Genomic DNA, 12390 nt, shown 5'->3' on the forward strand with positions numbered 1-12390 from the left:
CGGAGCGGCGGGGCCGGGTCGCACCGGCTGCGGGGTTCGGAGCAGAATGCGGGGTCCGGAGCAGAATGCGGGGTTCGGAGCAGAATGCGGGGTTCGGGGCCGGCTGCGGGGTTCGGACCGGCTGCAGGGTTCGGGGCCGGCTGCGGGGTTCGGGGCAGGATGCGGGGTTCGGGGCAGGCTGCGGGGTTCGGGGCTGGCTGCGGGGTCCGGGTGCGGCTGCGGATGGTCGGTGCGGGGTGCGCGGGGCCGGGGCAGCTGCGGAGAGCAGAGCGGGGTGCGGGGGTCCATGGCAATTGCAGGGGGCCGTTGCAGTCGCGGGGGGCCGGGGCAAGGTGCGGAGGCCCCGGGCAGTTGCGGGGGCTGGGTCCGGCTGCGGCGGAGCCCCGGGGCGCGGCGTTCCCGCGGCCGCGGCGGGGAGCCCCGCACCCGCGCATGCCGCAGCCGGGTGCCGCAGGGCGGAGGGCTCCGCTGCCCCCCGCCCGCACCGCTCCCCCCCCGCCTCTCGTACAGTTTGGGGGTGCTTTTGTATTCCTTAAGGCTGTGCGTGCGTGTTGTCCTTCGCAATGAAGGCTGCGCTGCAACAGCAGCGTTAAAACCCGCACACCACAACCCTCCGCCGCTCCGCCCCTCCCCTTCTGCAAAAGGCAAGGCCCCCCCGCTAAAACAGAATAACAACGCTGAGAAAGCGCACACACACGCACACACGATCGCGCCGTGGCCATGGCGATCCGCTGTGCCTTATGTAAAGGCAGAGCACACGGCCGAGCCCGCCAGGTTACACGGCGGCTGCTGCGCAGCAGCGCCCGCCCCCCCGCCCGGTGCCGCAGAGGGCCGGCGGCGGGGGCTGCCCCGCTCCCCCCGGCCCCTGCCCGCCGCCGGCTCCTTGTTTTCCCCTCTCAGTGGGCAGAGCCCCTGGCCCCGGAGCAGGCGCCGCAGCTGCCGGCACCCCCACGACTTGTTGTTGGTGGGTCTGGTGCCGGGAGTACCCGGGAGGAGGGGCGGGGGCGGCGCACGGCGGGGCGGGAGCGGTATATGCTGCTCCTCGCCGGGGCCACGCTCCAGACCGGCCACCGCTCCGGAGCGAGCCCCGAGCCTCCCTCTGCCTGGAGTTGCAGTTCGTCTCCGATCCCCTTGGGATTTAAACCTTCTTGCATATATATATTTTTTTTCTCCCCCTTCCTCCTCCTCCTCCTCCTCCTCCTGTCTTTTTCTCCCGTGCAAAGTGGAGCAGGAACTGCACCAAGGCAGCCCGCGAGATCCTGCAATACCGCTCCGATTTATCCCTGCTACTATTCCTAATTAATTATTATTTTTGACCTCGCCCCAGCCGGGGAGGGGAGCCCGGGACCCGTTCTCGGCAGGAGAAACATTTCGCTCCGTATCAATAAAGATTTTTGATTTTTCCCCTCTCCGAGGAGGGGCCGGGTGGAGGGCAGGCACGGCGGGGAGGGCCGGCCCTCGGCGGAGAGCGCAGCCCCGCGGTCCCGGCGCGGCGCGGAGCGGCGGCCGCGGCGGGGGGAGGCGGCCCCAGCGCCGCCCGCGCGAGGGGGGCAGCCGCCCCAGACAGGTGATGGGCGTTTCGGCTGCGCTCCGGATCGACTCCTTGGGTTTCACTTTGGTCTGATCTAAGCAAATATGCAGAAGTACCGGCTGGTCTAGTCCTAAGAGCCAAGAGGAGCGAGCGAGAGCGGCAGAAGGGAGAGCAGCCACGCTCCCGTAGCGAGGGGAACGTACAAACAGCGGCCGCGCCGTCATTAAACCACCGCCGCCCCGGGCAGCCCCGACCCACCCTGGATGCGGAGGACCCCCGAGCCACCCCGCTGCCTTTCCCCTGAGGGATGGTACTGAATTCCTGCGCGGCAGGAGCCGGCCTGCAGCCCCTCTCCATCAGCGTTGCCTTCCCTCCGTGTCTAAAGTGCACTAGACCGCGATGAGGACCTGGGCTTGCGTTTTGCTGATAGGTTTTGGCTACCTGTCCTTTACCTTCTCCGAGGTAGGTGAGAGCGGCTTCCTGCGCTGCCGGTCCCCGGGGCACGCCGCWGCCGGGGGTCGGGGCGAGCCGCGGCGGAGGGCACCGGGAGGGAGCGGGCTGCCCACCTGGGCTCCGCGGGCATCCCCGCACCCCGGCCCCGCCGGGAGCGCTGCCCTGCCCCGGGCCCTGCGCGGCCGAGCCTGGCAGCAAGTTGCCATTTCATGCATGGCAGAAGCGAAGGGGAATGACCGTGCATTCCGCACCCGGGCTGCTGGCTGCCCTGAAAAATTAATATGTATATAATATATATTACATATATAATAAAYGTAGGATAAAATATCCACGCCCCGCGGGTGCCAGCGGGCTGCGGCTGTGCGGAAGCCGAGGGTGCGCGGAGCCGGGCCGCCCCCGCGGCGCCCAGCGCTGCACACCGCGGCCGCGGGCACCGCCAGTGCCKCGGGCAGAACTTGGGGGAATCCCCCGCGCCCCAAAACGCCCCTCCCCGGTTTGTGAAGCTCCCCCGGWGCAGTCGGGAGCTCGCCCGCCCGCAGGGGACGGAGGGGGCGCGGAGCCGCGTCCCGGGGTTGCTACAGGTGGCCCCGGTCGGGCCGAGCGCGGTGCTCRGCGCTGCACGGCGGCTGTAACTTTTCCCGGGACCGGGTCTGCTTGGCACTGGGAGCCGCGACGTGGGCGCTGGTAGGATGGCGGCCACCCCGTGGGACGCGGTTCTCCTCCTCCTCCTCCTCCTGCCCGGGTCGGAGCAGCCCGCGCCCGCGGGGGACTTGGCTCCCASCGGGGCGAACTTCGGCAGCCGCTGCCCGGGGTGGGTGGGCTGCAGCCGGGGCTCAGGGGCTCGGGTTTTGGGCGCTGCCGGGCACACGCTGCCAGGCGGGGCCGTGCGGAGCTGCCGCCCCGCTCAGCCGTGGCGCAGTCGGCGCGCAGCCCCCGCGGGCGCGCAGGCGGGGGCGGTGGGAGCGCTCCGGCGCCCCGCGGAACGCCGTGTTGGGGGTGTGTGCGTGGATTTTCCCCCCCGCTTCATCCCGGCAAACGCCCCGCGCWCCCTCCCCGGCGAGCCCCGAGCCCCGATCCGCCCCACGGCCGGCGCTGCGGGCGCGCCCGGCGGCACTGCGCGCTGACCCGCGGTGTGTGTGTCTTTGAAGGAGGCCGAGATCCCGCAGGAGCTCATCGAGCGGCTGGCGCACAGCGAGATCCACAGCATCCGCGACTTGCAGCGCCTCCTGGAGATTGACTCCGTAGGTAAATTAGTCCCGTCCTCCTTCCTTCCGCGCCGTCGGCCGCCGCCGCCCCGGGGGAGGCTCCGCTCGCCCCGCGCTCCCCGCAGCTCGCCCGGCGCTCCGTGCGGGACCGGCCCCGACAGCCTGGGCTGCGTGTCACGGGCAGGCGGCGGCCAAGGGGCCGAAAAATTAAACGAAATTAAAACTTCGTGGGGTTCAGGGTGGAGAGGGACCTTGTGACCCACTCGGTGGTGTCAGAGCTCTCTCCGTCTCGCAGCGGAGAATTGCCGTAAGGTTTGTTGTTGGTCCTGCCATTGTTCTGTTATCTTTAAACTACTGTCCTAGAGGTATTTAAAATATCTAAAACAATATTTATGAATGAAGTAATGTCTCTTCAAGCGCTGGGCTTTATTAAAAGGAAAATAAACCGTCCGCACTGATTTTAAACAGGAACCTGCATATGAAGCTTACCCTGARAAATACTCTTTTTTGCTCCCCAAAAGAATATAGTGCAGGGTTATTTTCTGCATCATTAGGCATGCAAATGGGTGTAGTGAGAACGTGCAGTTTAACAGATCGTTGCTGCAGTAAATCAGATCTAGAAGCAGGRGGTTGCAGGGTTCCTTATCATTTGGTTTCACTTGATGCACTTTGTTCCTGGTGATTTCTTCCCTCGGTTGGGAGAGAATAAACCCGGCACCTTTGATGTGCCCAGGGGAAGCCTGCATCTTTACTGGAGCACGAACATGGAGAAAAATGAATGAGTTCTTGCTTGCATTGGTACTGGGCCATCTCCTTTTAAACCATATGCTGTGTATTTTTGTAAAGTCAGTGCCAGGTTCAATCACCTTCATTCAGTGCTGCAGGATCCTTCCAGAGTTTAACTCRCTGCTTTTTGCAGAGTGCTCTATTAATGAGCAGGAATGCACTAGGAACGTGTTTTACAGTCATAGCTTTCAATTTTCATGTGATCAGGGAGCAAATGTTTTCCCATTACACTGAAAATGGGAATATTTCTGTCTTGCACAACACTTTACCATAGAGGCTAATTACTAATTACCAGATTGGCATCGCTTTAATATTTTTGGAGAGCAGYTCTTCATCACTGTTGTTTATCACTGCAATTAAAGAAACTTTCACAACAGGGAAGGGGTAAGCAGTTCATATTTCCCCACTGAAGGCTGTTTTGGACCAGACAAGTGCACTACTGCTAAAATCTTTTTTCCAGTGAACTCAGTAGAGTTGGCTGCTGTTGCAGAAGGGTTGGATCTGAGTGCTAGCATTTTAAAATAGTGCATGCTGCTCCTGCTTTTGAGTCAGGGTTCTGTAGCTACCAGAAGACATTATTTTTTCAAATACCTCAGCGTAAAAAGCACATGCTTCATTTTTAAATACCACTTTGAAGGAAGCAGAGCAAAAGTTCACGTGGCTCCATTGCAAGAGAATCAGGCAGACAAGTGGGGCAATGGCAGGAGCTGAATAAATGGGYAGATGTAGCAGAGAAATTTATTTCAGAAAATAATTATTTACCTCATGGCGAATATTAACCAGAGGATGCAAGACCAAAAATGGAAAAGGTCAGCCACAAGTTTACCCATTTCATTTCGCTGTTTTCTTGCAATTTGTCAGTTTAGAAACCATTAGAGAAACAAGAGACATAAATATTTTACTRTTTCACCGTGAAACAGTAATTCCTTAAGACAAGAACTCAAAACAATATTAAAAAATAAAACCAAAATAATCAGCCTTTCACCAGCTCTTGTGTGAGTTCTCCCTTTGCCCTGTGCTTTGAGCTGCACTGGCACGGTTGGGTTTTCACGGAGCAGTCTGTCTTTACTACCCACATTTGCTTTTCCTGGGCACAGTCCTGCAGGCTTTACTGTCATGAGTAATTCTTACTAAAGGCTTATCAGAGTGACTAATCGAGTGTTGGAATTGCCACGCWTTCCTCAGTAAACAGGATCGGGCCTGTTTACTATATTTAGTGTTAGCTTGAATTAGCAAATCAAATGTTTTCTCGTTGTGCCTGGTACGAGGATATTTCTGAAATGTGTTTCCTTAGGGCTGCAATTGCCTTCAGGGAGCAGCAGTTCAGGCAGGGCTCGTACAGTAGGCATATTTCTCATTTGGAGTGATTTTTGTACTCATTTTAAACTGAGCCTGAGAACAAAATCACTCCAGTGACTGTTCTCTCCCTCGTTTTAGTGCATGGTATTGCCAGTCCTTCTGCATGTGAGTAGCCCTGTTTAAACTCAGTGGGTGGACTTGAGAATTAAGAATGATCTTGTAGGCTAAGAGTTTGCAGGATCAGGCATGCATGAAGAAAATGTCTGATATTCCTGAGTAACAAGGCGGAATCTGTGGAAAAATGAAGGAAGAACAGTAATCTTCCTCTCCTGCAATGCAAAACATATATTTTTAATTGGAAAAGTAAGTTTTGTAAGTCAGAGTGGGCAGGTTTTTCTTCTATTCTGACAGATTTGGTCTCTATATTGTAGCGCAGAGATGACTGATAACCCCCTTCATAAAATTAGAAACCACACCCCCAGACCATCTGGCATATTACTTAAAGAAAAACACTACCCAACATGGAGCTTATCATTGTATTCAAAAAAGAAAATCCAGGCCAGTTTGTCAGAGCCCAGTGCTGCATGTCCARCTCAGAGGGCAAAGGCAGCATGAAYATTCTCTTCTATCAGGAGCAGGGTCTTGTTTAATTTGCTGCCATCAGGATCCAGAGGCAGTGACAGAACTGGAGGCGAGCAGAAGCTGACCCTGTTTGGAGCAGAAAKCATGCACAGTCCCAGGAAGTAGGCAGCTCTAGTGTGCAGAGTACAGTTTTACTACGAGCAGGCTCAATCCCAGAACGGGGGCATTTCCTCTCTTCTCTTTGGCTCAGCAGMGTGGTTTCTTCTCCTGGCGCTTCACCTCTCCCATCTGTCCTGTGGGAGGTGGGGTTCATTTCATCACCTATTATGTTTGCCTCCCTGCTGGGAACAGATTTTTCCCCAAGTCATCTTGCCTTGCATGGGGAAAGGCAGGGCTGAGTGTGCCTCTTTGCATGGGTTAAGGGCATCCACCAGGGTCACCTTAGGCCATGTGAATTTAACGGCCTGTGATTAAGAGCTAGCAGAGCAGCTTTTGTTAAGTGGAGAAATGTTCTAAATTAACTGTATACTTCCATGGAAAAAAGTGTTRGGCTGCTGGAGAGCTGAGTCTTTTGGGAAATGAGCTGTTGCCTCTGAAGCTTTTGGTGTGGTGCTCAAATGAAGGATGCTCCAGTGCAATGTTTTGGATTCCCTTGCACCTTTTACACATCATGAAAGGCATCTTCCATGTGTGGCCCGTGTTTTTCCTGAGACAGATGAGGGAATATTTCCTCCTCTTCTGCAATTGGTCGATCACACCTAGGTAAAGGGAAGAAAAACAAACCTAAACAAAACAGGATCTTGCAGGCTGCTACTTACATTTCCTTTAATAGATCAAAGTTGCAAACTTAATGACATCTATCTCTGCAGTTGGATGTTAGAAGGGCATATTTTGCATCAGCCAAAAAGAAGATCAAAAAAAGAGACTCATGTTGCCGTGGGCTTTCTGGCTCTAGGACCGATTTGTAAGAAAGGCCATTTCAGTTTATTGTACCTTACACTGAATTCCTGGAAAAATKGAGATAATGAGAATTTCCTAAACTGCTGCTGTTGGTGCTACAAGTCTTGGATCTGTACTTTCTGGATGCACATCAAAGTGATGTGTAGAAGAGTTTGAGTTAAGACTGCATGTGTTGGGGAGTTGTACCTCACATAAAATAGTTTGGGAAGAAGATGGAAAGGCAAAAGTAGAAACTGATAAATGTGAAATAGCAGTAATCTTAGGATGCTTTCTACATGCTTGTTGAGTGAGAAGAGTAATCATGTATTGGCAGAATGTCACAGGAACTCTGTGATTTATATTCCATGGCCCAGTGGAAAATTGCCAATCTGACAAAAAAGAACAATTTCAGCTACACTAATGGAWTGACCAAGGCTAATTGCAGGAGTTTTTATGCCCATCATTGATATGTTGTCAGTACATAAAAGATTACGGAGAAATGTCTTGATCRGCTGCCATGAAAACATTTTTTTATTATTAAAACGTTAAAAGAGAGCTGCACTAATCTGGCTCTGTGCAGCATCCTCCATCTTCSCTTGGTGACGAGCAGTGTTTGAGTTCTAAACTAAGAACCGCCCGTTTCTAGGCTTTCTGCTCTAAGCCTCRTTTTGTGAGGTGCTAAGCACCCATAAACTCCCATTTCCTTTTCTTAGAGCTTATCCTTACCTTGCATCTAAATCAGTAAATCAAGGGAAAACTGATACAAATTAATCATCAGCCTTCCTTAAAGTCAGACTAGAGAGTGCTTTTTGTAGCATCGTGGTTTTAATGAAATAAAAGAAAGTCTTCTGGCCAGAGCCACGTGTGAGTTTCAAATCTGACTTGGTGATTTTTCAGTCTTTGGGCAAGACTCCTGTTGACTTAAACATTGCTTGAAGTGCAGTGATTTTCCCATTGACTTCACTGGGAAATGGAATTCCTTCCAAATGCCTGAGGGGATCAGGGGGACACTAAGTGCCTTTAGCATTGTTGTGTCTTCTGGCTCCAGCCATGTGCCCCACGATTCTGTTCATTARACCCAACGTGGATGCTGTGTCGATAGAAATTATAAAATTTGTGTTGCATAATGCACTGAGATTGGGTGGAACATGTTTGCAGTCTGCTGAGCTGGCTGTGTAGATCTCTTGTAACCCTTACAGAGAGATGTGAACTGAGGAAATGCTGTACATCCTTAAGATATGTAGTGAGACACTGAGAGTATGAGCCAGAGGCCTTCTTCACCTTGGAAATCAAAATCATCTTATGAGCAGCACAGGCTCCTGGAGGTGTCATTTTGCTTTATAAACAGTGTGCTGGGGAATGGCTGATTGCAGTTATGTGTGAGCACGTGGCTCAGCATTTTGGTTAGYTGATCACACCAGCCCTGTCCCTCTCACTGGTTTCTTTAACCGAGGCAGCWGGAGATCCTGCACGCCAGGAGAGAGCTGTGCCAGCATTCTGGGTGTGGGATTGGAGCAGTGGCAGCACACACAGCTTCCCTTTCCAGCCTGGTGCCCGTGCCCACCGAGCAGCTGGGATTAGAGGCATTAATTTTGTGTTTAATCTCCTTTTTGCTTGTGGACGGAGATGCCTCTTGCTCTGAGCCGAGCTCGGATCTTAGGCTGAGCAGAACTCACGCTGCTTTCTTTTGAGTATCACTTCATTGCCTCAAATTGAGGGAGAGGCTGTGACAACTCMGAGCTGCCAAAAAAGGAGGTCAGTATTAAGGTGTTGGGTGGCTGAGTGCTAGGAAACAGAAGAGGGCTGGAGGCACATCAGAACGGATCCTCATTTTGCATAACACCATTTGGGATCAGGTGGATGGCCTGCTGCCATCGGAATGGGATGTGGGAGACCTGGCTCCACTCCCCAGCTCAGTTGCAAACTTCCTGTGGGATCTCTGGCAAGCCATTTTATTCATACCACTGATGAGTTTTCTGGAGTATGGGGTGCAATAAAAGCAGAAATAAAACCTTTTAGTCATTGCCGTGTTACATGACAGGACTGGGACTGCAAATAAGGCCCAGTACCAGCTAATTAGTCAGGTTCYAGAATTTCCCATCAAAATCTACAGGAAACAAGCACCCTACGTGGGAACGAGGAGCCAATTAATTTGGATAAATGAAGACTGTGGCTTTCACAATGACTAATTTAATAAAAGGATCTGTTCAGCTGATAAGGAGRATAGGCACGACCAGTGGGTGATCCTGGCACTACCTCTTGGACTTCCCATTTTATCTACTCTTAGCTACTTACAGTAGCATTTTCCAATGATGATAAAGCCTGAGATGCAGAACTCATTCCTGAGGTGCTGGAGATGCTGCTTTCTTCATGCCTCACCTGGCTGTGCAGGTGATTTCACAAGCTGTGTGTTCCTTGGAGGAGAAAAGGAGTTGGTTGTTTTGTGGAGCAGAGCYTTGTGATGTGTGTTCCTAATAAATCCGAGAATAAAACAAACTCCAGAGTTGGAGTCAGCTGTGTACACAGAGCAGAGTGGAAGCAGGGAGTGTGGCAGTGCAGARGATGGGAGTGTAGGGTGTTGGTAGCTTGCAGAGAGGGTAATTGTGAACTGTGTAATACCTTTTTACATTTTTTTTTTGAGCATGTCACAGTTTTTTTTCGGAGCCAGCAGTGAAACCTGGAAAACTCTTCAGTGATGCTGCAGAGGACACTGCAAGCAGCAGAGTGCTAAACCCGTTAATTTTGGTGTCCTGGGCTCTGTGTGCAGCTCTCTGTCCCTGTTTGCACATTGTGCTGGTGCTTTGCAGACCCCACRGCATGGGACACGACCTGAACTGCTTCACTTAACAAACCCAAATAGCTGGAGYGGTTATTTTGTTGTTTTTTATGATAAATGAAATGCCAAGTTTTCCATCTTTGCTTTTTCTCATGGCCCTTTAACCCATGTGGTAGGCTTATTTAGGGAACAAGACAAGCCTGGATCCAGTCCCAGAGTTTGCAGTAGCTTCAGATGCCCCTCCAAAGGTTAGGATACTTCACAGGGGATTTGTTCTGCAACAGAGAGGCTAAAAGGAAACCCATGCTAGTTACTTTTTGCTTTTGATTCTGTCCTAGTGCTGCCCTGAAAACCAAGCAACAGAAAATTTACAGAGGCAGCATTGTTGCTGTTGGGTCTAATACCGTATTTTCTACTGCAGCCTCGTACCAGAACTTCAAAATATTTGTAAAAAAACATTTCACATGCGGGATTATTGTTCCTATTTCTACACCTTTCCAGCAAGAAAAGCCCTATTATGCCTTTCACATAAAAAAATACAACTGTTTTACTTTAGCTATGGTTCTCTGCCACAGTGTGTGCACGGTTTCTGGGGATTTTCAGTAAAATGGATATTGGAATTAAATTGTGCATGCTTATGCATGACATTCAGTGTCTGTGTCTTAAAAGGGGTTGCATTAGACTTAATTACAGCAGGAATTGGTGTTGTACATATGAGCAACACAGATTTGTACCCGTGGGGCAGCAGATAACATACCTGAGGTTTAATATTTTGTTTCCTCTTCTAGGATATGACGATGTTTCAGAAACAAACTTGAGATCTTACAGTGTTCATTCTGCCAAACATGTGCAAGAGAACCGTCCTGTGCCCATTCGCAGAAAAAGAAGCATTGGTAAGAAACAAGCTGTTTGTACTTTGGGACTGAAAGCAGAGGGGGTGCTTTTGGTCAGCCAAGCAGGACATTTGACTGGAAAAATGTGACGTGCACAAAGGGAAAAAAAAAAAGGCCATTTCTAGCTTCTGGCTTTCTTTTTTGCACAAAACGAGCCGTTGCCTGAGAAGCTGTCTTCTGGAGGATGTCCATAGGAGACAGACATGCACAAATTCTTTACATTCACTTTCTTGTTGCAGCATGTTGGAAAGCTAGACCTYGGTTAGAAAATGCTGTGATATTCAATGTATAATTCATAGTGTGGGGAACAACTACAGCAGTGTGCTTTAAAAAACATCAACAGTTGGTAGAGTTTTCAGTACAGWAGCTCCACAAAAGGAAACAGCTTGACTCTTTATTCACAAGAAAAATACGGTTTATCCCAAAAATTAAAAGCCATTGATGGAAACGCCGGGGCATTGATTTCCATCACTGTATAAGGCACTAGGAATGTTTACAGGGGATTTAATTCTTATTAATAATGATGGTGATCCAACACAACCCAAATATAAATTCACAGAGATGCTGGAATAGGATCTGTATGCAATGCTGGTTCATCTGATCAGTTGTGAGTGTTCCACATTCTGTTGGACTGTGGATACCATCCCTGATCTTACCCATGGTGGTCCCTCAGTGTGTTTGCACTGTGCTGATGCCCAGAGCTGGCCCAGCTTGCTGTCAGCAGGGATTTGCAGTGTGATTTGGCAGGCACACCCGTCACTTTGGCTGCCTGGGCACAGCAGAGGTTCTGGAGCAGCCTGAGGCGTTGGCACCTCAGCCTGCAAGGTGCAGAATGCTCCCCATCACTCTCAGTGGCACCTGGGGGTGCTCAGGAACTTGGGAGAGCTGCCAGCTATCTGCAGTGTTGGATCTGCTGATCTCCTGGAGTTGGTGGCACTGGGGGGCTGAGAGTAGGAATTTTCACTCTGTTTAGTCTGTTGAAATGCATCTCTATCAAAWCTAAGCCTGGATTTTCATTTTGCAGGCACAGGCTAGGCCTGAGCTTCTTGTGCTTTAAGAATCAAGTGAAGAAGTGCAGGCAGTGTTCCAGTTCCCTGACACATCTAACCCAAAGCTATCACAAGCTTCCACTCTGAGGCAAAAAAAAAAATAAAATCCCAGCTGTCTTTGGAGAACTTATCAGCAAACAACTTGTCCCTGCAAATTGCTATTTTTTTCTGGACTGTTTCAGAATATCAGCTCGACTTCTTAAACATTCCCCAGGTTGAGGACAATACGTGGATCATGGCAGCATCACGTTGTACAGAGCTACTCTTTATAATCCTCTACAAGCTCACCTTACATGAGCCTGCCAGGATATTGGTTTAGCTGCAGGTTTTTTGGTCATGCTGCTCTGGTGGTTTTGCCTCATTTGAGAAATAAAAAAATTAATAAACCCCACCATGTACAAAGCTTTGATAACTTCAGAAGAAATGGCATTTGCCCTTTGGAATGGTGGATGGAATCAGGGTCAGACTCTCTCATGGGGGGATGTTAAAGTTGTGGAAGTGGAAACCTGAGTCTCAAATGTTTTGAGCTGGTGCAGGTTGTTTCCTAACTGAGCCAATTTGGGTCTGATACAGACAATCCTCACTTGAACTCCTGAGTTTGCCAGGTGTTGCATTTTGTGTGAAAGTGTTTGGGTGCAGTGATGACCCCAGTGTTGGAAAGCAACAGCTGTAGTTGCACAGCTGCTCTAAGGGTCACTGCATATGGAGGAGCCCCTGGCTTGCTGTCACTTCCAGAGAGCCAGGAATGTCTTATCTCATGGCATGTGCTGGGAGCTGTGCTGGCAGCCAGGCCACTGCAACCCCTCATTTCAGGGCTGGGCTTTGGGAGCCAGCCAGGCTGGTCCCCAGGGTGACAGCACAGCTCAGCTGTGAGCAA

The 12390-nt window shown here is 51.2% G+C and overlaps 1 protein-coding gene across 5 annotated transcripts in view; it reads left to right on the plus strand.

Moving 5' to 3' along the window:
* Positions 1–1044: 1044 nt before the first annotated feature.
* The window catches only part of PDGFA (platelet derived growth factor subunit A), a 27548-nt gene continuing 16202 nt past the window's right edge, over positions 1045–12390 (plus strand). For 4 of the 5 annotated variants that reach the window (XR_008966399.1, XR_008966400.1, XM_057382232.1 and 1 more), the window contains exons 1-3: positions 1045–1993; positions 3133–3229; positions 10360–10464. Coding sequence is in view for 3 of the 5 variants with exons in the window: in XM_057382232.1 (XP_057238215.1) it covers positions 1931–1993; positions 3133–3229; positions 10360–10464 (265 nt within the window). In the remaining 2 variants the exon portion in view is untranslated. The remainder of the gene's footprint in view (positions 1994–3132; positions 3230–10359; positions 10465–12390) is intronic. The other variant, XM_057382231.1, reaches the window with a different exon arrangement.

The sequence above is a fragment of the Malurus melanocephalus genome, unplaced genomic scaffold, assembly GCF_030028575.1.
Source record: "Malurus melanocephalus ecotype Western Australia unplaced genomic scaffold, MMel_1.1 scaffold_557, whole genome shotgun sequence".
In the NCBI taxonomy this organism is placed as follows: domain Eukaryota; kingdom Metazoa; phylum Chordata; class Aves; order Passeriformes; family Maluridae; genus Malurus; species Malurus melanocephalus.